At 53.2% G+C, this 24,708-nt stretch overlaps 1 protein-coding gene across 1 annotated transcript in view; it reads left to right on the top strand.

Annotated features, from left to right (window-relative positions):
• The first annotated feature begins 7,962 nt into the window (after positions 1-7,962).
• ARRDC1 (arrestin domain containing 1) overlaps positions 7,963-24,708 on the top strand; it is a 37,845-nt gene continuing 21,099 nt past the window's right edge. Inside the window, exon 1 of the mRNA XM_054284403.1 lies at positions 7,963-8,137. Within this exon, the coding sequence (XP_054140378.1) occupies positions 8,020-8,137 (118 nt within the window). The 5' untranslated portion in view covers positions 7,963-8,019. The remainder of the gene's footprint in view (positions 8,138-24,708) is intronic.

The following is a 24,708-nucleotide window of genomic DNA, read 5'->3' as shown; positions in this document are numbered from 1 at the left end:
CAGGGATAGGAGCAGCAGGGTGTGGTGTGGAGAACACCTCTGCTCTCCCAGCTTTTTCCCCAGCATTCCTCCCTGATGCAGCCAGCCAGCAAACTCCTTTGGAAAGCATTACTGCACAAAGAGAAATGTGCTGTGGCTGACGGTGCCCTGGGGCAGAGCCACAGCAGCAGCTTGGGCTGAGGCATTAACTCCTTCCCCTGCATGCCTGGCTCGGGGTGGTTTTCTGGTCCTTGTGTCAGCACTGCTGAGGTGCCATCCTGTCCCCTCCCCAGGCCCTGGTGATGGGGAGGGCTCTGCATGTAGCCTAATGCCACAAAGGGATGGTTTTGTTTGGAAGGGGACTCTTGGCTGTGTCACCAGGTGTTGGTTGGGCTGTTCACGCCACTGGAGCCACTCACATCAGCAGGTGGAGGGGGATCAGTGTCACCCTGTGTAGTGGGACAGAATATTAGGAAATAAAGATGGTGTAGAAAGTGATCTTATCCCTAAGGAGTTGCAGCTGGGTCAATTATCAAAGATTAGCAATAGGCCTGACTTTAACAGGCTACAGTTGTAAGCAATGAGAAGAAGAGTGCTATAAAAGAGTGGGGTGGCTGGTTGAAAAGGGAACTGGAGTCAGTTGGCTGCTTTGTGAAGAAGACAGAGCCAGTGCTCTGAGGATCTGCCCACAAACAACACCAAGAAGGTGTGAAACTCCTGTGAGAAGGAGACAAGGGTACGGAACCCCTACAATAAGATGTCAACAGCCCTGAGCCTTGCTCCTCTGGGTGTGTCTGCTCCTGCACCAAGCCATGGTTTGGTTCAGACATCCTGCTCCAGGATGTGCCAAGAGGGCTGCACTCTGAATTCCTGCAGGAGCAGCTGCTGGGACATGTTTCTTCATGCTGGAGATTGCTGTGTTTTTCTCTGGACACATGGAGTAACTGGTGAGGAGCAGGAAAATGAAGTGTTTATCTCAGCAGTGAGGTGAGGAGATGTGAGCTGGGAGAGGGAGTGGGATTGTCTATGAGCTGTCACAGGCAACAGGTGTGGGAGAGGAGGAGGAGTGTTTGTGGGGACCCTGCACCCCAGGGGTTTCCAGCTGTGTCACTGATGTGACCCTTGGTGCACCATCTCCCATCCCCAGACACCTCCTCCTGGGTTGTGTGGAGAGTTGAGGGATTTCTGAGGGATTTCTTGGTGACTTTTGTCCCTGGCATGTGGGTCAGGGGCCGTGCCAAAGCTTTTTATCACCTAGAATCGGGACAGCTAGGCTGCTTGAGTGAATTAATCCTAGCAGGGGGCTGCTGAGCCACACAGAGATCCAATCCTCTGGCTGGCAGCAGTGGTGGTCTCACATCACCACTGTTGTCACTGGCTCTCTGTCACAGGTTTCTGTGATAGAGCCAACAATGTGGGAGTGTTCCTCAGCCATTTCGGGGAAGAATTCAGTGGATTTAGGTGAAAGTGCTGCAGGAAGTGTGATTGTGGACCTTGCCTGGGAGTGGCTAATGAGATGTCCCTTCCCTGATTATGAGTCGGTGGTGGAGAGGTGAGCTCCCCACTGGGAGGGATGGGATCAAACATCAGGAGTGTGGGAAGAGCTGTTGGCTCAGGCTGTAGTGGATCACTGCCCTGGGCAGCCATGCTGAGATATTTTTACAGGACAAAAGGGAAGTAGAAAAACTGGGCAGTGAAGGGGAGGAAGGCATGAGAGCCAGGTCAAATACAGCCTCCAAATGTCTTGCACCTCAGGTGGTATCAGTGATCTCATGCTGCTGGACCCTGTGCCTGCCCAGGATGTCTCTTGGGATGGCAGACAACTCGGGATGGGACCGCCCTGCTCCCACAGCACAGCATTTCCCTGGAGGAAACTCCATGATCCTTTGACCTCAGCCTGCTCCTACGTGTGGAAAAGCAACTGCTGCTTTCCTTGGCCCTCATAAACATGGTGTCATTCTTGGTGTGGTCCTGTGCAGGGCCAGGAGTCGGACTTTGATAGTCCTTGTAGATCCCTTCCAATTCAGGATATTCCATGAATCTGTGAAATGTCTTTTTGCAGTGAGGGAGAAATTCAAAATCCTGAGTGGTGTGCTGGATTATGAGAATTCAGTCTATGGTTTCAGTTTTTCTCAGGCAAGGTCTCACTGGGATCACTGAGGTCGAGTGAATCCTCCTATTCCCACACCCTGTAAGTTGTGCAAGCAATCTGCCATCCCTGCAGATGCTGAACCCCCCAGGGAAGGGAGGACACACATCCCACCACCCAGTCCTTCACCCCAGGCTCACGCTGAGCAACGGGAACTCTTCCAGCAAAGGAGATCAGAAATCCAGGCAGTGCAATTAGAATTATAATAATAGTAATTAATGCCTTGTCTCTCTCTAAGGATTTACTAGTGAGGCTTGCCAGGTGCTGGCTGGGCATTAAGTGATCAAACCCTCAGCACCCATGTGAAGGGGACGGGTGCCAGCTGGGCCATGGGACCTCAGTGCCTCAGCTGGGGACTCGCTCTCCCTGCCCTCATCTTTCTGCATGGTTTGGAGGGGGAGATTAGGAGGAGCTGCTTTAAGAATCCCAGGGATGAAGGTTAATGGGTGGGAGAGAAGACCTGGTCAGGAGCACCCTGTGTGTTAGCCAGGGGTGCTCACCTGGCCCCATGATGAGAGCTGAAGGGCCTGTGTGTGTCTCTGTGTGTGCAGGGACACAAATGAGCTCTGCTGCTTTGACTCCTGTCTGTGCACGTGTCTGTGTGTGGGAGGCTGCTCCTGCACACACGTTTCAGTCGACACACAAATGCCAGCCTGTGGGCTTGCACAGACACAAGCCAGCAAATAACATGGGGGCTGGAGAAAATGCTCTACAGAGAGAGGCTTGAAGAGCTCAAATTGCTCTGTTTACCACAGACATTGAGAGGAGTGTTTATTCCGGTGTGTAAACACTGTCACAAGGAGGAAGGATGTGGCACCAAAGGACTCTCTGGCATCAGACAGCAGCAAAACAAGAAGCAAGGGATGAAGCTGCCAAAGCTGGCCTGGAGAGCAGGTGTGCATGCTGGCACAAAGGGGATGAGCGTTGGAAACAAACTGCTGGGGGATGGCATGGCAGGGTTTCTCTCACCTGGTGAAGGGCAGTCCCTCTGGTGGTGCCTCAGCCAAGTTACTCCATCACCAGGCTCTCAGAGTGAGGTTAAGCCAATGTTATTTGTTATGCTGTTAGAGCCACTCACGTTTCAGTCTCTTACTCTTTGGGTGAGGCCTGGGGCACGGTCTTGGGGTACAGTTGGTGAGGCCTCTGTGGGATGGAGCCCAAAGCAGCTGCCTGGCCTCCCTGCAGAGCCCCTGAGCAGTGGTGCCTCCTGGCTCTGTGCTGTGGGGGGTTTCTGGTTGCCTCCTGCTCTCCTCTCATCCTCCCAAGGGCTGGGCTGTGGTGGGCTGGTGGCCCTTGTGTCTGGGAGGCTTGGTGAAGCCAATAGGATGGTGCAGTTCCAGCAGCAGTGGGGAGCTGCTGCAGAGTCCCAGGACATTGTGCTGGAGTTGCCCAGAGAAGTTGTGGCTGCCCTATCCCTGGAAGTGTCCAAGGCCAGGTTGAACAGGGTTTGGAACACCCTGGTGTGGAGGAAAATGTGGAATGGGGAGAGGAATGAGATGGTGTTTAAGGTCCCTCCCAACCCAAACCCGTCTATAATTCTATCACATGTTGAGCCCAGAGATTTGTACAGCACTGGTGGGACATCCAACTCCACCCTTGGGGAAGCTGCCTGGGAGTTGCCTTGTAGATGAACCCACAGAAGGGGGACAGGGGGCTTTGGCTGTGGCCTCCTGATGAAGCCACAGAAGGGGGACAGGATCCCTGATGAAGCCACAGAAGGGGGACAGGGGACTTTGGCTGTGGCCTCCTGATGAAGCCACAGAAGGGGGACAGGATCCCTGATGAAGCCACAGAAGGGGGACAGGGGACTTTGGCTGTGGACTCCTGCGAGGAGGGAGGCCGTGTGCAGGGAGGTGTGGCTGAACGGTACCACCTCTGCCTGAGCTGCTGGGAGGTGACAGCCTGAGACAAATGAGTAATTGTTGTTGTTGCTCTTGGTATCAGATGACGTAGTTTACCCTCCAGCAAATCAGCTGAGAAGCGGTGAGGCACTGAGTGAAGCAGGGAAATTATTTAGAAAGGTAATAAACCTTAGTGTAATGTAAATATATTAGGGTAATGGATTTTATGTAGACAGGAATACTGTCAGTGGTGTAGGTAGCACAGGGACCTCTCCACGGCAGTTCACATCTGTGCATTTTAGTTCAAGGGAAAGAAATAAGAAACCTAAAGGTCAGCTTCCACAAAGCTCAGCGGCTTTACTTCTCCCTCCATCCCAGCCGTTCGGTGTCTGCCCTGATGGGGTGCGGTGGGATCCGCGAGTCACGCCCTCGCCAAACCCAGTAGGAGCACGGGGAGAGGCTGGAAACGCAAAAGCGAGAGAATTGAGGGCGGAGAGATAGCCTGGTCTTGTAACAAGGGAGCAGGAGAGGCTCTGGGTGTCCCGGGCAGCCCCTGCCAGGCTCGCCCCTCTCCCCTGCAGCCACCGGAGCCCAGGGCAGGTGGAGGTGACCCCGAGACACGAACCGCCCCCGGTCCCGAGGTGCTGCCTCGCCCCGCCGCGCTCCCGTGGTTAGCGCAGCATCACTCACGGCCCAGCCGTGCCCCGGCATTTCCGCTGCTCGTGCCCCGAGCAGCCCCAGCGCGGGGGAAACTGAGGCACGGTCAGGTGGGGCTGTGCCTCCTCCGTGTCAGCAGGCACAGCTGGGAACTCCTGGAAAGGCGAGAGGGGAACAAATTCAATCACAAGCAGTGTCTGTGACTTAATGATGGAGATTTGTGTGTCTCACATTTGCAGGCACTGCTGAGCCCTCTGTGGGCACATTTTCCCCGCATGTGACACCACTCACAGCTGCTCTCCCAGCTCCTGTGCTGCTGGAAAAGCACAGCTCAGGTGCTCCTGAAGGGGGTTTATTGATAATTTTTTTTTTCCTTTTAATAACTACTATGCTCTTTGTCAGAAAATTTCATGTTCCTTGAAGTTAGGGGAATGTGGTGACATGTGAAAGGAAAATTTTATTCTAAAGCATGTCTTGACATTTTCCTTCTCTCTTTTAAAATTTCCCTTTTAATAAAGGGAAAAGGAGGAAGGAGAACACACAGAATGCAGAGGAAGTGAGATTTCCCACCACAACAACAAAACTCTCCAAACCATTTTTTTTTTAACCAAAACAAGGGTCAAAAATATCAGAAAGCAAACTGTGGCAGTTTAGCAAACATCCTTAGCTTACTTTTTTTTTTAAACTGCTCTGAGTTTTAACTCCAGTGACTCCTCACACAAGTAGATAAGTGGAATGACTCTGGGGTGAGCAGGAAGGCAGGAATGTAAATACACATTTTGACTGCAATGAGTAAAATCCTCCTGAATCTGGCATCACCAGGGGAATGATGGGTGCCCTGGCACTGCAGGCATTGAATACATTGAATTATAGAACCACTGACTGGTTTGGGAACCTAAAGATCATCTCATTGAGATGATGGAAGGTGTCCCAGGGGCAGGGACACCTTCCACTGTCTCCTAGGATGCTCCCAGCCCTGTCCAACCTGGCCTTGGACACTTCCAGGGATTCAGGGGCAGCCACAGCTTCTCTGTGCCAGGTCTCACCTCTCTCTTATTAAAGCTTTTTCTTCCTAACATCCAATCTAACCCTGCTCTCTGTCCGTTTAAAACACTGGCCCTTGTCTTGTCACTATCTACCCATATAAAAAGTCCCTCTCTTTCCACTTTTAAAGCCTCCTTAAGGTACTAGAAGGCTGTAATGGGGTCTCCCTGAAGCCTTCTCTTCTCCATGCTTCAATTATATCCATGCAGCTACATTTTACAGACTGCTCTGCCCAGTGTAGCTGTGATCCAGAGGATGGATCAGTGCTGTGGGATCACTGCTGGCTGTGACATAAGGGACCCTGTGCATCTCAGCACAAGCCCTTGCACTACTGTAGCTGTGCCTGGCTGCTTTTGTTCAGCTCCTGCTGCAGGAATCCTTTTTACTCACGTTGTGACCTTGGGCGAGCAACTTTGCTGTGCTTAAAATTAACTTCTCTGCAAACAAGGTGCATAAATCTCCGTGTCAGGAGAAGCTGTGGCATGGCACGAGGGGCTCGGGTTTGGTGAAGGGTTTTTCCACCCTGAGTTGTCACATGTGTGGTGTCCCTCTGGGGCAAGGGTGCCAGTGCTGCCCCAGAGATGAGGTGGCCCCAGTTGTGCCTCAAATTATGAACCTTTGGCCAATTTCCATGGGGGAAGAGGTTTCAGTAAAATCTGCTGTAGCTCAGGGGTGTTTTCACCCCCCCCCTCCCTTCTCCTAATTTGTTTGGTTTTGCTGGCAGAGCTAAATAGGGGCTGTGGAGACTGATGAAAGAGGCTGCAGGCTCGTCTTACAAAATAAAAAGGCTGGAGCAAATTGGCGTGCTTAGCCTGGGAAAACAGCAGCTAAGGGCAGCACAAGGAGAGCGGCGTGCGGACGGATCCCAGGGTACGCCCTGCGGGAGGAGAGGAGCTGCAGAAAGCCTTGGCACAAGGCTATTGTCTGGCTGTAGCCTGTGACTACACGCAGCAGCCTGGAAACAGAGGTAGCTCCTAAGCACAGGAGGAGGGAGGGCCTGGAAAGGTTTCCCAGCAGGAGCCCTGTGTGCCCGGGGCACACAAACTCCTTTGGTGCCGTGTGAGGGATTTCAGGCTGCCACAGCCCCACATACCCAGGCTGGTGTCACTGTGGGGCCGTGGGAGGATGTCTGTCTGTCCAGCCAGGTCCGGGCTGGGTGTGCTCTGCAGATAAACAGCTCCTTTTGCACTTATTCATTCTGCCTGTGTACACAGCCTGCTCGCCAGCGGCCGGGAGGTGCCTTTTCCCGGCGCTGCCTTTGGTGTGGGTTTTACAGATGGTTTTTATTCAATCAGGCAGAGATGAGGGAGGAACATGGCAAAGGTATGAAGTGTGCGGGTTACTGCTGGCTTCCTGGGACACTCTGACCTTCACCCACAGATCCACAGAGACCGTGGGGTCATCACTGACTCCTCAGTCCCAGGTTGCTGTCAGGTCCCTTGTACTTGCCTCTTACTGACACTTAAAGCACTGGGGTTATAAAAACAGGAGCAGGGAGAGGTGACAGCTGGGCCTGGAGAATTACAGAAAGGAAATGAGATTAGAGGGAGCAAGGATCACTGGCAGGCAAGATGGCCCCATGCTGGGCAGTCAGCTCCTTCCCTCGCAGCCCAACCCCACAACCAGTCCTTTCTCTCACAGCCTCACCCCACAACAGCTCCTTTCTCTCAGAACCTGAGCCCACAAGCGGTTCCTTCCCTCACAGCCTGACCCCACAAGTGATTCCTTCCCTCACAACCTGCTCCTTCCCTCAAAGCAGTCAAGGATCCACCAGCTTCTCTTTCCCTCATAGCTCAGCTCCTTCCCTCCCAGCCTGAGCCCACAAGCAATCCCTTCCCTCCCAGCACAGCCCAAGCCCTGAAGCTGCCCTTTCCTCCACAGCTCCTTCCCTTATAGTAATCAGGGATACACCAGCTTTCCCTTTACTTCATCGCCTGACCCTACAGCAGTGAGGGATCCATCAGCTACCCCCTCCCTCACAGCCCAGCCCCACAACCTGCTCCTTCCCTTACAGCCTGACCCCACCAGTGGTTCCTTCCCTCACAAACTGCTTTTTCCCTCAAAGCAGTCAGGGATCTATCAGCTACCCCTTCCCTCACAGCCAGCCCCACAGCCTGCTCCTTTTCCTCAGCCTGGCCGCACAATTGCCCCCTTCCCTCGGCACTCAGGGACCCACCCGCAGCCCCCGGCCCGGCCGCCGCCGCCGCCTCGGGCCCGCCCCGCTCCCTCAGCGCGGCCGGGGCGGGGCGGGCGCAGGGCGGGCGCGGGGCGGTCCCGCCCGCCGGGGCAGGCACAGCGCGGGCCGCAGGTACGAGCGGAGCGGAGGAGAGCGGCCGGGCCGGCGCGGCCATGGGGAAGGTGCAGCTCTTCGAGATCCGCCTGGGCGATAGCCGCGTCGTCTACAGCCCCGGCGAGCCGCTGGCCGGCACCGTCACCGTGCGGCTCTCGGGCTCGCTGCAGTACCGAGGTGAGCCCGCGGCCTGCCGTGCCCGCGGGGCCGCACGGCGGGGCGGATATCCCGGGGAGGGGTTCCCGGGCTGCCCTGGCCCGCCGAGCGCCCCGGGGAGCGGCCGGGCTCCCTTCCCCGGCTCTGGGGACCGGCGGCTCCGGGGCTGCCCCATCGCTGCTGCCCCCGCTGCCATGCGGCGGCCGGGAGGGGCCGATGGGAGCAACCTGCTGGATTATTTCCTCCTTCGCTTCCTCCTCTTACTTTTTGCTCCTGTCCCATAAATAAGGAAACATCCTCCCAGCCCCCTTCCCAAAACAGCCCAGCGCGGGGCTGAGCCACAGCAGCCTCCGGAGCTGGCGGGTGCCCAGGGTGGCAGCGGGAGGTGGTGGAGGGGCTCGCCCGTCTCGTTCTGCTTTCCCCGAGTCCTGCGGCTTCCCAGGGCTGCCGGCATCGCCCGAACCCCGAGCTTGGTGCCCCTGGGTCGGACGGAGCCCGAATGTGTTAGGGCAGGGGGATGGCAGGAGGTGGGCGATGTGCCGTGTCCCGGTGGGCGATGCCGTGTCCCGGTGGGCAGCAGCCCTGCCCGGGCAGGAGAGGGGACATGGGCGCTGCTGTGTCCTGGCAGGAGCGGCGCCCACCCAGGCTCGCAGGCACCGTCCGCAGCGAGCAGCCGTGCTGTAACATCTCCAATGAACTCGGGCGTTGGAGTTGTGGCTCTGCTGGTGTGGGAGATGCCCGCGGTGTGTACGAGGTGCTGAGAGTGCCCGCTGGGCAGCAGTGGTCTGGAGCAGGACGTGTTGGGCTGTGGGGTTGTTGTTGTTGCTCCACGCGAGGCTCGGGCCATGCTCGTGGCTGGTGCAGTCCGTCAGGGCACGGGGATGGGGATGGGCTGCAGGGAAATGAGCGGCTGGGCTCGGATCATCCAAACTGGGAGCTTCCTCCCCCGCCTGGGAGAAGTCATTCGCATTTGCAAGTCAGCTTTGTGCTCAGCGCTGTGGAAATGTGAACCAATTTGCTGTTTTCCCTGAGGTCTTGCTTGCTTCTTGTGTGTGCATGCTGCTTCCTTTGTAACAAATTATTGGAGGGGGAAAAAAAGACCGAGTAATGTAAAATGCGAAGTCTCTGTTCAAGAGCTGTCAGCCTGTATGATGGTGCCTATGCTTGCCTGTGCCTTGCTTTTGAGAGCACCTCTCCCAGTTGTCTGCAATAGCTTTTGGAAGCTCCTGGTGGAAAAAAAAAAGTATCTAGGACATGTGTAAACTTGTAGCCTGTTTAACTCCTGTCAGAGCAAAACAGTTGCAGATCCAGCGTTTATCTCAGTGGAGAGTACTCCCAGATGCACTTCCAGCAAAGATGTTTTAATGAAGTCTGGCTGACTTCCCTCCTCAGCCCATCCCATTGCCTTCCACCCATTCCTGAAGGTGCTTCTTGGGAGGGACAGGAGTTTGGTGTGCTGGCCCCTTGTGCTGCCAGCTGGCCAAAGTTACTTGCTGCTGCCTCTACAACTCCCATTTGGAGAGGACCTGCCAGGTTCTGCTCTACACCAGCTCTCCTCTGCTTCCTGGTGGTGTTGTAGGGAAGGAGAAAAGTGTATTGGTGTTCTAGACATTCCTTCTGCTTCCTTATTGCTTCGATTCTGAGATGCATCAGGGTCTGCTGTTAAGTGCAGGTCCTGAACTCATGAGGGGTTTTGCTGTGGGATCTGGTGTTTGGGGCTAGTGCAGGGATTTTGGTAAGAGCTGGGGTAGCTGAGCTCTAGGAAAGCTGTCAGGAGCATCCAGCCAAAATCTGAGGTGGGCTCCATGTGGTTGATGTTTCTGTTGTGCTTAGGTCTCTGAGCAGCTCTTCTAGGCTGTTTCCTGTACAGTGGCTTCATGAGTTGGGGTAGAAACTTTCCATTACTCGTGTCAGAACTCACCCAGTTAAGTCACATTTGGATGTGAAACCAACTTCTGCCAAGCACAAAGTGACTCTTTGTTGTGTGTTCTCCCTCCTGCTGTGTATCTCATGGTCTCTGGTGCTTAAACCCTCCACACTTGATCTCTTGGGCACCCTCTCCTTTCTGGATGAAGGAAATGTCTCACCCTCAGAGGAAGAGGCTCATGTAGCTGCTGAAACATCCTTTTGGTGTTCCAGCAGGTGCCTATCTGCTGTAAGAGATCTTAAAGGGACTTGTGAGTCCTGTTGAGCTCTGTGGGCTCAGCACAGGAGGGATCAGACAGCCTGACAGGGTCTGGCTTCCTGCTGGGCTGTGGGGAGAGCTGGGTGGCACCAACTCATTTTACATTGTATATATACCCCCCCACACACCTTCTGTGGCCAACTGTGACTTTCCAGGCTAATAAACTGCTTCCAGGAGTTTAGTCCTCACCCCTGGCAGGTCTGGCCCACAGCCCCACAATTTGAATTTGGTGCTTTCCATTTCCTGACCAGGCGAACCCGGCGCGGTGACTCCTCGGTGCTTGGTGTGTGAGATCACAGCCGGAACCAGCCTTAGGTGACTCCTCACACGGTAACTTCTGGCTCTTGTAAATTACACCTTCTGAAAGGTGACAGTGCAAACAAACACAGCTCGCTGTGCCTTGCTAAACACAGGAGAAATCCTGGGTCATGGGGCAGCGTGGCTGGGGACACACCTTTTGGGATCATTCATGTTCCCACTCAGACTGGCGTCAGTGCCAGCCCTGCTGACTGGCAGTGAGGGCTCTTCAGAAGCACATCTTCTTCAGCTGACCTTGCAGCAGCATCACAAACACTGACTGGTCCTGGTGGCCCACGTGGGCCTTCTGAGGAGTCACACTTCTTCCTGTGCCTGTGCCAGGGTGAAGGACCTGCCCAGAAAACTTCTGAGCCTCAGGGGAGAGCGCTGATGGAAATGGAGAATTCCTTATCATTGTGCCTGGTTTGCTGGGTAAATCATCAAACATGTGTGTACAAAGAATAATTAATCTTACAGGAAGCTTGTGCAGGGACAGCTGGAGATGGAGTTAATTTGTGGGGAAGGAGGAGGGAAGCCAGTTCACTTGGAGCAGGGCAGGCAGTCCTGGTTGCTGGCAGGAGCATGTGGGAACAAAGGCTTGTGCTGCCTGGAGATGCTGGAGCACTTTCCTCTCAACTCTGTGGCTTCCAGGGGCCATGTGGATTATTTTGGTCCCGCCTGCCGTTCAGTGAGGCTTCAACCAGCATAATGTTAAAATAACAGCCCTCTCTGCCAGGTCACCAAGAGCAAAGAAACAGCAAGTGCAGATTTCAGCACTTTGCTATTCCCCACTCTGTTATTTGGCTGTCCAGGTTTATGCAGGGATGAGTTGACTTTAAAATCACTCCCTTGATCTACAAAGCTATAGACACAAGTACTCATGTTTGTTCATGCTCTAGAAATACAGATACATAATTCCCATTTCCACAGAGCGGAGAGCCTATGAATCATAATTTTCTTCTCTGATCTTAAATGTAGTAAATATTCTCACTTCTCATATAGAGGACAGAGAATGCTGGTGGTGAAGGGGGATGAAGAGCAGGGCTCTGAAATCCTGGGTCAGGTGTCCAAACTAAAAGGTAATTTCTGTTGCCTAGAAGGGCAGCAGGGAGAAATTTGGGTTTGGTGGTTCTGACATGTGTGTGACCTGTGCCCTTCCTGAGGGGAAGGGATGACACCAAAGGACTTTGTTGGCCATGATTCTCCTACTACTTGACCTCTGGTACAGTGGAAAGCATTGTTCCTGCAGGAAGGCTGTAGCTTGGGAAAAGGTGGATTCAGTCCCTGCACAGGGGTCTGGCTCTCTCCTGTAAAGGAGGGTTGGAAATCCATGTGTGGGCAGCAGGGATCCCTGGGTCACCTACTCACCATGGGGGCAGCAGGGACCCCATGGCTGGTCCTGCTTTGGGGGGCACTGTGGGGAGAGCTGAGCTAGGCCTCAGAGTTTGGAGGGCACTGTCCCTGCTGATCCTGGCAATGTCCCACGAGGTCCTTGAGCTGTCTGGTATCCACCAGCAGTGGTGGGTGCCAGGATGAAGCTCAGGGATGACTCTGCAGCATCACTCCCCCAGGCTGGATGGCTCCTGCTGGAGGGGAGCTGGATTAACTTTCTTTTCTCACTGTGTGAAGCGAGACAGCAGGCAGCTGTGTGGCCAAGTCTGTCTGAGGCTGGGGAACAAAAGAGGGATTTTTGCTCTCCTGGCTGGCTTGCTGCTAGAGCTGCAACTCCTCTGGAGTCAATAACTAATCACGAGCTGGGTTTGTGTCTCTGTCGCTGCGCTGAGCCGCTCCCCCCGCCCGCGCTCCGCTGAAAAACTGCTCGCTGCTTTCCTTGGCAGGGAGACGTGCCACGGCCTCCCATCCCTTGTTTAACAAAATGGGAGGACAAGTGGAGTGGAGTTCTGTCTGTCTGATTTGCTTCCAAGTGTGACAAACGGGGTGTGAGTGCTTATCCCTTCCCCGGAGCGGCGCGGAGCTGTCAGAGATGCAGCTTGTCTTTCTGGGCTGGAGTCAGGTAGGCGGCAGGGAGGCTCCCTGGCTGGGAGGAGGAAGCCTGTGGGTTTCCATCCCTCTCATCCCAAGGCAGCTCCCTGTCCCTGAGCAGCCACGGAGGTGCATGGATGGGTGTGCTCCACTCGGAGCTGTTGTGGAATACTTTGTGCTGTAAGTCATCCCCAGGGAAGAAGTAGGTGTGTAAAAGACACAGAGCTGTCACTTGGCTTGGTGAAGTCTTGCTAGAGGCTCTCATGGCCAGTAAGAGGAGGATGGACATGTGCATCATCCTCTACTATCTAGAGAGGCCCTTCCAAGAGAAGAAGGGAATGGCGTCATTGGGTTGTGCTGCAGACCTGTGCCAGAGCACAGAGAAAGGTGCTCTGCCAGGCATTGGGGAAGGTCTTTTCCTTCTCCTGCTCAGAGCAGCTACTCCTGAAATGGCCAGGCAAACCTGTCAGGGAGTGGGCTTTGGTTTGGTGCCTCTTTTCTTGAGGGCTGATTGCTGAGATATCCAACCTACAGCCTTTAGGCTACTGCTGTGACCTCTGGAGTCTGGCAACAGGAATTGCTGTGGAAGTTAATTGCCTCTTTGTGCTGCTCTTAAAATCTGTCACTCTTCAAATCTCTCGTGCAGAAATGCAGAGTGCTTAGGAGAGGAGAAAATGAGCAAAGGACCAGACTGTTGCCAGTCAGCATATTGCTACAGTTGTGCCTGCATGTGCTCAGGATCCAAACCAGAGGTGAAATGGATCCACACCACAAATGTGTTCAGGCTTCTGTCTGCTTGTGATGGTTTTTAAACAGCAAATCTCCATTCCCCACTCTCTCAATGGCAAATAAAAAGTAGGTGATGGGGTGCACAAGTCAGCTGGGAGTGAGGTGTTTTGCTGTCCCTAAGTTTGTGGGTAGAAGCCTTTCACCCCAATGTGGCTGGGTGTTGTTCTGTGCAGAGGAGTGGCCAGTGCCATGGGTTTGAGTTGCATGGCTTGAGTAAATTCTCACAGGTGTATTGGGATACTGAGATGCTGCATGATGGCAGTGGAGAGGATATGGGGTGTCCTAAGGTAAGCATTGAGCTGCTTTTGTCCCCCTCAACAAGATGAGGGTGGCAAGCTAGTGCCAACCTGGAATTATTAAGAGATTTGGTTTAAAAACACCCTGATCTCTGAGCACCTTAATCTTTGTTAAAAACCAGAGTTTGTCAGATATCTGTAGCAAAATCTGTTTCCAAGAAGCATGAATCATTTCTGGAGCACTAATGCTCATGACTTCCCCTCCTTTGTTCTTGCTGACAGCACTCTGCTCTCTGACAGTGGTTCTGGCTCAGGCAGCTCAGACCAGAGGTAACAATGCTGCAGCAATTCACTGTTCATCCCTTCCCAAAACACCCTCCTGAATCCCAAATATTCCCTGCAATTAGAGTGGGATAAAACTGGCTGGGAAGGTAACAGCTCTGGAGAGGAATGCTCAGTGTATGGGTAGAAATTGGAGCCTCCTCAAAGGGAATTATCAGCAGGGGTCTGTCAGTGCCAGAGGTGCAGCTCAGGTCCCAGATGTTCCTTTTCTGTCTACTTGGATCTCTGAGGAGCACAGCCTGACCATGAGGACTCTCTTACCAACTTGTAGCACTCCCAGCACAGCGAGGATTTGTTATGTATCTGGTGCTCTGGTGATAACAAGAACATAAGTCGTCTTTCCAAACTGATGATCTTGCTATAAATAGAGAATCCAGCTGCTTGTGTTGAATGGCATCAAAGAAAATCATAGGAGCAGCTCTTCTGCTTAGTGAAGTGGATTCTGGCTGTTTTCTCTGAAGATGCTGGGCTTGGGAGATTTCTTGACAACTGAGATGTGCAAAAGCAGTGCAGGAGAGCTCAATGGGGAACCTTCAGCAGGGAGCAGGTGAGGCTGGGATTTCTCATCCTGGGCTTGGGTCTCTCATCCCATGATGGGATCTCTCATCCTGTGCTGGGATCTTCATCAGGGAGAGGATGGGGCTGGGATCTCTCATTCTGTGCTGGAATCTTCAGCAGGGAGCAGATGGGACTGGGATCTCTCATCCTGGGCTGGGATCTTCAGCAGGGAGCAGGTAAGGCTGGGATCTCTCATCCTGGGCTGGGATCTCTCATCCTGGGCTGAGATCTCTCATCCCATGCTGGGATCTCTCATCCCGGGCTGGGATCTCTCATCCTGGGCTGGGATCTCTCATCCTGGGCTTGGATCTCTCATTCTGTGCTGGGATCTTCAGCAGGGAGCAGGTGAGGCTGGGATCTCTCATCCTGTGCTGGGATCTCTCATCCTGGGCTTGGATCTCTCATTCTGTGCTGGGATCTTCAGCAGGGAGCAGATGGAGCTGGGATCTCTCATCCCATGCTGTGCCTTCCTGCCTCCCCAGCAAGAACCTGCCTGTGCTGGTATCCAGCCAGGATGAGGAGGCACTAAATGCAGGCTTGCTTTACTGCTTGTAAATAAAGCTCTTCAGGAAAAAACCTCCCCTTCTAGGAGGAGGGGAGCTGGCTGCTGGCTCGTGTTGGGAGCTGCAGCAGCACTAAATCATTTGGAGGTGTCTCAGCAGTTCTGTGTGCTGAGTTGGGAGTTCAGTGCCTGGAGTGGCAGGAGGGCAGACCCTGATGTGGCTCCACGTGGTTGCCTGACTCCTTGCTCCTGCCTCCTCTCCCTGTCAGTGGGCTCCAACCCCTCCCACCAAAACTCTGTTCCCAGGATGGCTGAGCAGTCCTGAGTGTGCTGCTTTAGTCCTTCCCCTGCCATGGAGGCAGGGGCTCACTCAGGACACTGGGCTGTGACAATGTGCTCTGTGCTGAGTCCTTGCAGCCCCAGGGTGTCCAGCCTGGGACAGACCTCCTGCCCCACCAGGTGCTGGGCTGACTTTGCATGTGCTCCTCATCTGGAGAGTGGGTGATGGGGAATCTGTGTCCAGGAGCATCCCCTGAGCCCCAGGAGGGGATGGAGAAGTGTCATCCCTGCTGAACCTTACATCTGCAGGATGGAGGAGTGTCATCTCTCCTGAACTTACATCTGCAGGATGGAGGAGTGTCATCCCTGCTGAACCTTACATCTGCAGGGCTGTCTGTTGCTGAGGCCAGGAGAGCTGTGCCTGGCTGTGTCGTGGGTGGCAGTGAGGGTCTCCCAAAATGAGCATCAGCCCACAGGATTTGTAGCCTTACCTCTTAGGAAAGGGCATCTGAGAGTGTCAGAAGAAAATGAGCGTGACTCAGTCCCACAGCAGAGCCTGGCCCACGGGAGCCCTGCTGCTCTGGAATTACAGTAAGCCTGTTAAGCATGAATTTCCAGAAGTCTTTGAAGCATTTATTTAGAAAGAGTCTGAAAAGGGAGTAGGCTCTGGTGAATCAAGCCCTTTGTGGTGAGCAGGGAAACCTGATCAGTGCCTGTTTATCTCCTGCAGTGGCTGCTGCACCAGCGTGGAGGGAGATGCTCCATGGTGGGGGCAGAGGGGCTGTCTGGGCAAAGGGCTGTCAGACCTGCTCAGGCTGTGGGGAGAGTGGGGCAGGGCTGTGGGGTCACACAGAGGTGGTTCCCAGGACAGAGGTGTGTTCCCAGCACATCAGAGAGCTCAGCTGCTCCTTTTCCACGGGAGTTGTTCTGCCAGTGAGGTGGGAAAAGGTGCCAGGCTTTGCACTTGCTGGGAAAGAACAATAGAGTTTGTTTAAGCGGTTTAAAGGAGTGTTTTTTTACATCAGCATCCAGCACATTCCCCCAGAACCTGCAGGGCTCTGTGGTAGGTTGTGGTGGAGTTTCTTCCTTTTTTAGACAGCCAAGTCAATTGTACCAGAATATCTTAACTCCTGTGACCTAAAGTAGTGTTAAGTGCTGGGTGGAAACCTATTTCACTTTGGGCAAGCTATAAAAAAATGACATTCCTCACTTCTGTTTTAGCACTGCTCAGTCTGAGGAAGGGTGGCTGTGGTCCCTGTCTGGCTGAAGTGCTGAGTGCTGGCAGGTCCTGGCATCCATCAGCATTCCTGTGAGCCAGGCTGAGCTGCTGATTCTGTTCCACTTGTCTGGCTGCATGTTGGGCATGTGGGACTTGCATTCCCTTCCCAGGGGGCTGCTCTAGGGGCCAAGTGCTGAAGATTAAGATGCTCTGACTGCTTATGTATGTAGAGCCTTATTTCACTTTGAACAGGATAGCTTACTTAAATTCAGGGCTCACCAAATCCAGCTTATTACCCAGGTCCCCTGAGAAAGATGGAGTAAATTAAATCTACATTAAATTTATTAAAATAAATCTGTCTTGTGCAGGGGAGCATGAGTAAAACTTTTCTGGGTCCTGCTGAGATCCTGTGTATGAGATGTTTCTGTGCTGGCTGCCTGGAGCTTGGTCCCATCCCAGTCCCTCCCTGAGAGCAACAGAGGCTGCTTCCTCATGGATGGCATGAGCAGAAGTGAGCCTCAAATGCAATTTTAGGAGGAGGGCAGGCTCTGCAGTCTCCAAACAGGTCACAGTTTCCCACTCTGAATTTCTGTCCAGACTAGCAGAAAGGAAGGAAATCTCTTGAGATAAAAGTTGGCTTCACACCCTGGAGCATTTGAAGCTCCACATGAAATGTTGCCTCCATCTCTCCTCCAGCCTTCTGCTCCTCTGCAACCTCTCTGCTTTTCCCCTCCAGTACTTGGAGGGTGGATGGGAGAGGAGGAGGCTGTGAGTGCTGCCAGCGTGGCTCAGGTGGGTGGCTGGCATGGAGATATTCCTGGGGAGATGTGAGATCTGCCTCTCTGTGCCAAGCAGTTTCTCACTGCTGTTTGATCTGGCTGTTCCCAGCATGCCAGGATGCCTGTGGCTGCCAGCCTGGCCTGGGAGGAAGAGGATGGTCCCTCAGCATGCTGGGGTGGGGCACAGCTGCTCTCCTTGCAGGGGTACCCAAGGAATGGCATCGCTGACCTGTGCCCTGGGTGTGGCACTGTGTGGAGCGGCTCTGCTGGACTGTGCCACCTGTTTAGGATGGGATCAAAGTCTGGGCTCCCAAAACTGGTCTGAGGCACTGCCAGGACATGTCCAGACTCTGCCTGGCTGTTATGGAACCACCACCACTGCCACTGTGGGCTCTTGAGCAGAGCAAGCCCACTTCTCCCCTCCTCTTCCCCAGTCTGCCTCAGCACTGGGGCCTACATCAGTCTGGAGCTTAAAAAAAGTCCTAAACTTGTCCTGGTTTTGCAAGAGGCAGTATTGGAGAAAGGATTACCCCAGCATCCCCTTCTGGAGTGTTTGGGGAGCAGTGAGGTGGCTGTAGCAGCAGCAGCACGGTGGGATTGGGGTGAAGCCCCTCAGTCAGGCCCTGAGTGCAGGTGCTGTGCTGTTTCATGCCTGTTGCTAAGGAGCTGCCTCTGGCACATCCAAGGCACAGACTTGGTGGCACGTGTTCATCCCCCTGCCACAGCCTGTGTGGCCTTGTTCTCTGCTGAGTTTTCCCCCTGCAGCCTGATGTGTGCAGAGCCAGGCTTGTTAAGTGTGCTCAGCTGAGGATTTAATTCCAGATGTTCGAGATGACCCCCTTCCTCTGAGGGCAGCCAACATGCTGATAAAACACTGTGATGCTATAAATAAACCTGTCTGCTCCACAAGGGAGAAAAACCTTTGCTTTGAGCAGGAGTTTGTTCTAAACAGGAGCCCAAGAGTTGGCTTTTTTGTCTCAGGATTTATGTTGACCCTTGGTTTTGGGGAGGAGCTGGAAAATGTAGGTTTTCCTGCTGCTCTCAGCCTGATGGAAGAAAATGCTCCTAATGGGGGGAAGGATTGACCTACCTGGGAAAGAACTTAGAAGATTTTTTCTACTTTTCTGCAGGTCCACACCTGCCCAGTGCTGGAATGAGGGCACCCTTGTGTGTCCGTACTGCTGTCCCTCCTCAGGCTGGGCTGAAATGATTAATGCACAGCTGAAATAGTGGCTGTGGGTCACTTTGCCCCTGTGGCAGAGCTGTCACTCCCCTGGAGCTGCTACAGGTGGGGTTTTTCCAGGCTGTTTTGAGGAGCTGCTTCAGCCTTCTCACAGTTTGGGGTTCTTTAGGGGGTTCTGGGCTTCCTGCAGGGTGGGTGGGACACTCAGGTGTGTCCTCCTGCCTCAGCCTGGCACTGGACACACACAGACAGCCCTGTGGCCACAGCCAGGGCAACAGGCACTGCTTGGGATCACATCTGCTGAGCTTGGATTTGCAGGGCTGCCTCTGCTGCCCTGGGAATCAGCACATTGAAAGGTCAGGGAGGGAAGTGTGGGGAGCAAAAAATGTGATTCTTAGAATGTGAGATGCAAAGTATAAAGCAGAAAAAATATACCTTGTGATGCTGAGTAACAAATCTGTGCCCAAAAGTATACAGCACAAAGAATAAAAAAAACCAAAAATAAATAAAGCATAATAATTCTAAAAAAACCCAAAAATAAATAAAGCATGATAATTCTAAAAAATAAATGAAAAATAGGGTGTGCCCTATTGCCACAGCCAGGGCAACAGGCACTGCTTGGGATCACATTTGCTGAGCTTGGATTTGCAGGGGTGTCTCTGCTGCCCTGGGAATCAGCACATTGAAAGGTCAGGGAGAAAAAATGTGATTCTTAGAATGTGAGATGCAAAGTACAAAGCAGAAAAAATATACCTTGTGATGCTGAGTAACAAATCTGTGCCCAAAAGTATACAGCACAAAGAATAAAAAAACCCCCAAAAATAAATTAAGCATAACAATTCTAAAAAACCCCAAATAAATAAAGCATAATAATTCTAAAAAACCCCAAAATAAATAAAGCATAATAATTCTAAAAACCCCCAAAATAAATAAAGCATGATAATTCTAAAAAATAAATGAAAAATAGGGTGTGCCCTATTGCCACAGCCAGGGCAACAGGCACTGCTTGGGATCACATTTGCTGAGCTTGGATTTGCAGGGGTGTCTCTGCTGCCCTGGGAATCAGCACATTGAAAGGTCAGGGAGAAAAAAATGTGATTCTTAGAATGTGAGATGCAAAGAATAAAGCAGAAAAAATATACCTTGTGATGCTGAGTAACAAATCTGTGCCCAAAAGTATGCAGCACAAAGAATAAAAAACCCCCAAAAATAAATAAAACATAATAATTCTAAAAAATAATTTAATTGAACAACTTAAGGAGGATAGATCTTCAGAAATCATCAGTCTAAATGTGTCTTGTAAGAAACAGGTTATTTGATAGTTAAGGTATTATTTTCAGGAACTTTCTTGGCACAAAAAAGGCAATAGGAACTGCTTGTAATATTGAGTTGACAGAAAAAAGATATATTCAAGGAAATTAAAGGATTAATTGGTCTGAGAGTTTTTGAATGGAGTGATGTAAAACTCAAAAAATACAAAGTTCATGTGAATTCTACACGTTCAGAAATGGGGAAAAAAAAGTTCGAAAAGAGAGAGATCAGAAAAAGCTTTTCTATTTGACATTCATGGATTCTTATGCATTGCTGTGAGGGGTTTGGCTGGTCCAACCCCTTGTAGGTGCAGAGGGCAAGTGCCAGCCTGGGGAAGGAATGGCTGAACAGCAGAGGTTGCTCTTGCTCCTGGGGGCTAAATGATGCTGAAGTTTGTGGACAGAGAGGGGTCAGACACAGCAACCACTCAGAATTTCACTGGGAGCCTGTCTGAGCCTCTGAGCAGAGCTTGTGATGGCAGTGGGAGGTGGGATGAGCCCTTGGAGCACAGGGAGCAGCAGCCAAGTGCTCCAGGAGCTGCTGGTGCTGTGGGAGATGCTGCTCCCTGTGTGTCAGCTCCAGACAAGTCTCCTCCCAGGGCCTGCTACAGGCTTGGGTTTGATTTGAGATGGAAAGCACAGACTACTCTTCTAGACAACTCCTCTCCTTCCACATTAGGGGTCAGATCCCTTTCCTGCCCCTGTGCTGGGTTCTTGTGAAGGAAGAAGACAAAATCCTCCCCAGACAATCCTTAACCTTGTGCCAAACCTGCCTCTGCCTCCAGCACTTGTTGTAAGCTCTGCTCTTGCCTCAGTGGCTTGTAAAATGCTCAAGACTATTTGTGTCTCAAGAACTGACAGGATGGACCCAGAAGGATGGGGACAGCTGAGATTTAATTAGGAGCTGTTGGTTTAATTAGTAGCGTCTCAATATATTCATGCACGAGGGACTTGTGTGTATCTCGTGAGTTCCCAGCCTTCCTGCTCAGTCCTTTCTGTCTGGAGCTGTTTGGGTGTGTGTCTGTGTAAAGGCCATCAGTAGAAAAATCTCATCCTGCCCCTCTTGGTGTCCACTTCTCATGGAACTTTTTTAGGAATTACCCAGTCTCTACAAACTGAGAGTAACTTGCTCTGCCTGTGGGTCTTGCTCTCTCCCAGGCTTCCCATTTTCCCACTGCTATCTGGTCCTGCTTGGCTGATAGTGTGGGGAACCTCAAACCCCTCATCTTCACACAGATGCAGGTTGGAAGATCTCAGGGTGAATCCCAATTTGTGATCTTTGTGAGCCCAGAGGTGTCACTCCAAGGTGGAGCAGTGGTGCTGTGTGTTGAGGTGACCTCCTGCTGCCCATCCTTCTGCCAAAACCAGGTCCCTGCTGCCGTGCTCTGGGGAGGGGCTGGGGTTCAGGGGGATCCTTCTCCCCCTTCTCCCAAGGCTGCTCCTGCTCCCTGGGATGGAAAATGGCTCATTCCCAGCTCATGGATGCTCTGAGTCCCTGCAGCTCTGGCAGCTTGAGAGAATCTGTTAAAATCTGGTGATCACTGTCTGCCATGGCTCTGATGGAGAGGGATGAGGGAAGGGGGCTCTGCCTTCCTGTGGTTGGTTTCCATGAAATGAAGATTTCTGTGATGCACACTCACTTGACTCCCACAACTCCCACAGCACTTTCTCCTCCTCTGCTCCCTTGTTAGCTGCATCCAGGCATGCAGGAGTTTTCCAGAGGGTATCTGAGTCCCTGGGTGCCCTCAATTCTGTCACTAAAGCGTGCCCTGGTCCCTTGTGCTGTGTGGCTCTGCCATCCATCTCATCCCACGTGCGCAGGGCTGGGCCCCTCCTTCCCTGCAGCAGGGACAGCTGGAGCCTCTGGGTGCAGCAGACATGGCTGAGGCCACGTGGTGACCTGGGTGAGCTGGCAACATCCCAGGCTGTGTGTAAGTGCCATTTCAATGCCATTTCAGAGCTCAGTTGCCAGCTCTTCATCCGTCCTTGCAGAGGAAAGGGAATGACAGGAGGGTCTGTTTGTCCTGCCTGAGTTGCTGCCAGCTGCAACAGCCACCTCCAGCTGTGTCAGGTTGTGTCAGGGGCAGGGCAGATCAGGGCAAGGTTCTGCCCCCAGAGGGTGCTGGCACTGCCCAGGCTGCCCAGGGAATGGGCACGGCCCCGAGGCTGCCAGAGCTCCAGGAGCCTTTGGGCAGCGCTGCCAGGGGTGCCCAGGGTGGGGCTGCTGGGGGGGCTGGGCAGGGCAGGGGCTGCACTGGATGATCTTTGTGGGTTCCTTCCAGCTCAGGATATTTAATGATTCTACAAACTGGTTTTGCTGCTTCCCCTGCCTAACCTAGAAAATCCAAGCTGACCAAGATGCAGCAGCCTCTTCCCTCCCCCCCTGCCCATACCTGTTGTAGCAGGTGTGTGACACAGGTGGGACTTGAAAGTTCACTTGGGACTGGGGCTGAGTGCAGGGTGACCATTGAGCCTCTGCTGGCTCAGCCATGGCTGGATTTTGGAAGGGGGATGTGCACACACCCCATGCCCCTGGCAGAGGAGGGGATGTGTGTGCTGTCCTTTCCTCGTGCCCAAGGTGCCACACCAGCTCCCCTGAGGAGAGCAACTCACTGGGTGAGGAGAAAAAGCAGTTTGAAATCTAAGGCTGCTCTCCTTAAATCACCTTGGAAGGAGGCAGACGTGCCCAGCTCCTGGCATCTCTATTTTTACTTTGTGCAGAGATGGATATGGCTGAGCTGTCTCCTTTTATTTCCAGCGCTTGGCGCGTGCTGCAGCGCGTTGCTAAAGATGTGTCTGGCTGGATGTGGAGCTGCCCGCTTCCCTCAGTCCCTCAGGGACTCTGGGGTGAAGGGCTCTTGCCTTCTGCATGGCTTCATCATTCATTTCTTCTCTTTGCCTCCCCCTTCCCCTCCCCTTACAGTTTTTGGACTTTGTTTTTTTCCTGTATTTATTCAAATCAGCCTGGGTAAACAGGGAGCAGGAGGGAGGTGACTGGGGCCACTGGTAGCCCTGGATTCCAGAGGCATTTTTAATGGGTCTCTAATAACTGGAACTGGCCTATTCTGATGCAGAAACTATTCTTATTTCCTCTGTCTGCAGCTTGGCAGTTCCAGGATTTCCTTGGAAAGGCTCAGACTGTGCATTTTGCTTCCTGACAGGCAGCCTGACAAGCTCCATGCTCAGGTGGCTCCATTGCAGCAGCTGTGATGGTGCTGGTTTTGCCAGGTCCATCCTGACAATGCCATTTTTGGGTTCCAGCTGCCCCCAGAGCCACATTCCTGAGCTGTGCTTGTCACGCATCCCTGTCCCTCCTCCTGCTTGTGGGCAGGAGCCTGTACAAGAGAGAGCCAGGCAAGTCCCCATATCTCCCTCTGCCCATGGGATGCTCATGGAGAGGCTGATTTATGGTCCACTGTTCCAAAACCTGGTTAGGAGTGAGATGAATGGTTTGATCTGTTGAACCAGGCACCTCTGAAACCTCCCAGATAACCTGGCCCTGTAGCTGCCAGTCTTTCCTGCTCTGCACGAAACTGGGGGGGCTCTGTGGCTGTCCTGGACAGCATCACCCACCCTGCAGGGGCTTGGGGATCTGCTGGCTCCTCCAGGAGCCTGGGGGATGAGGGGGGTTGTGCAATCCCTGTGTCCAGCCACACTGTCAGCTGTGGGGCAATAGCTCAGAGCTGTTGTCCACCCCATTTTTCCCAAATGAGTTGTGGGGTGCTTATGTGTCTGGAGCAGGTTGAAGATGCTGTGTAACAAATCTCTGCCCTCTGAGCTGCTCCAAGGCTTGCCCCACTTGACTTGGTGTGCCTGGTGAGAGGACACTTTGGGTAGTGTAGAGGGAAGGGGAGAGTGGAATTCCTTCAAACTTTTCAGCCTGAAATGCTGCTTTCTGTTGCTTAGGGTTGGAATGGCAACCCCAGGGTGAGTGATGGTCAGGGAATGTGGCTGGAGAGGGTTTGGTGGGACTGAGGAAACCCCTCAGAGCCCCAGAGCAATCCCTCTGGGGACTGTCCCTCCCCTCTAGGCTTGCTGTGACCATGCAGTTTGGGATGCCAGTGGTTAATGGGGAAGCCTTGGAGCTGCCAGCTCCTGTGCTGGAAAACCCCTCAGCAAGCTGTGGAGGGAATTTTGGACATGGTCTGACTTCAGCCCTGGTGCTTGACCATGGCAGCAGGGCCCCAGCCAGGGCTGGCTCTGGGTGTCAGACTGCAAACCCACTGCCCCTGCCTGCTGAGCCTGTGTGCTGTGGGAAGGGAGCTGTGGCACAGCCTGGGTTCCTGAGCATCCCCACCCACCTGCCTCCCTGGAGCAGCAGAGCCTCCTCACCACAGTGCAGGATCAGGCTGCAATCAGAGCCTGTGGGCCCCTTATCTGGGCACTGAACAGATGGTGCTGATCTGTAAACTCCTGCTGTGCAGGGAGGCTGAGGGGGAGCCTGCTCAGGGGCTGTTGCTCCTGGAGGATGTGAATGTTCTCCAGTTTTTGGTTGGGCTTTTCTTGCTCACATCTCCTGTGTGAAAATGAGGGAATGGAGTGGGTGAGTCTGGGCTTGGTTTGACTGGATCCATCTGCGTTCTGTGGGCTAATTCAGAGTGGGACAGGCTTGTTGTGAGCCCAGAGATGTGGCAGTATGTCTGAGCTTGGCACCAATGTGTAGATACACAGGACACCACCCTGCTAAAGCCTTTCCTGCTCCTGATGCTGAGGCCCCTCTGTGGCTTTGGCTCTGCCACCTGCCAACAGAGAGGATTGGATGTCACCTGGGGATGTGGGGAGGGCTCATTGTGATGGTTCACCTCAGGAGGGCACCTGTATCAGCTCAGATGTGCTCTGTGCTGTGCTGGGGGAGTTCCCATCCCAGGCCATGCCATCCTGATCTTTGCCTGCCTTGCAAATGCTGAAGCACATCACAGACACAGTGGTG

Source organism: Melozone crissalis, unplaced genomic scaffold (genome assembly GCF_028551555.1).
Source record: "Melozone crissalis strain CALT ecotype California unplaced genomic scaffold, PUWL_Pcris_2 ptg000041l_1, whole genome shotgun sequence".
In the NCBI taxonomy this organism is placed as follows: domain Eukaryota; kingdom Metazoa; phylum Chordata; class Aves; order Passeriformes; family Passerellidae; genus Melozone; species Melozone crissalis.
Note: the sequence above shows the minus strand (reverse complement) of the source record. Positions and strands in the feature narration are given on the sequence as shown.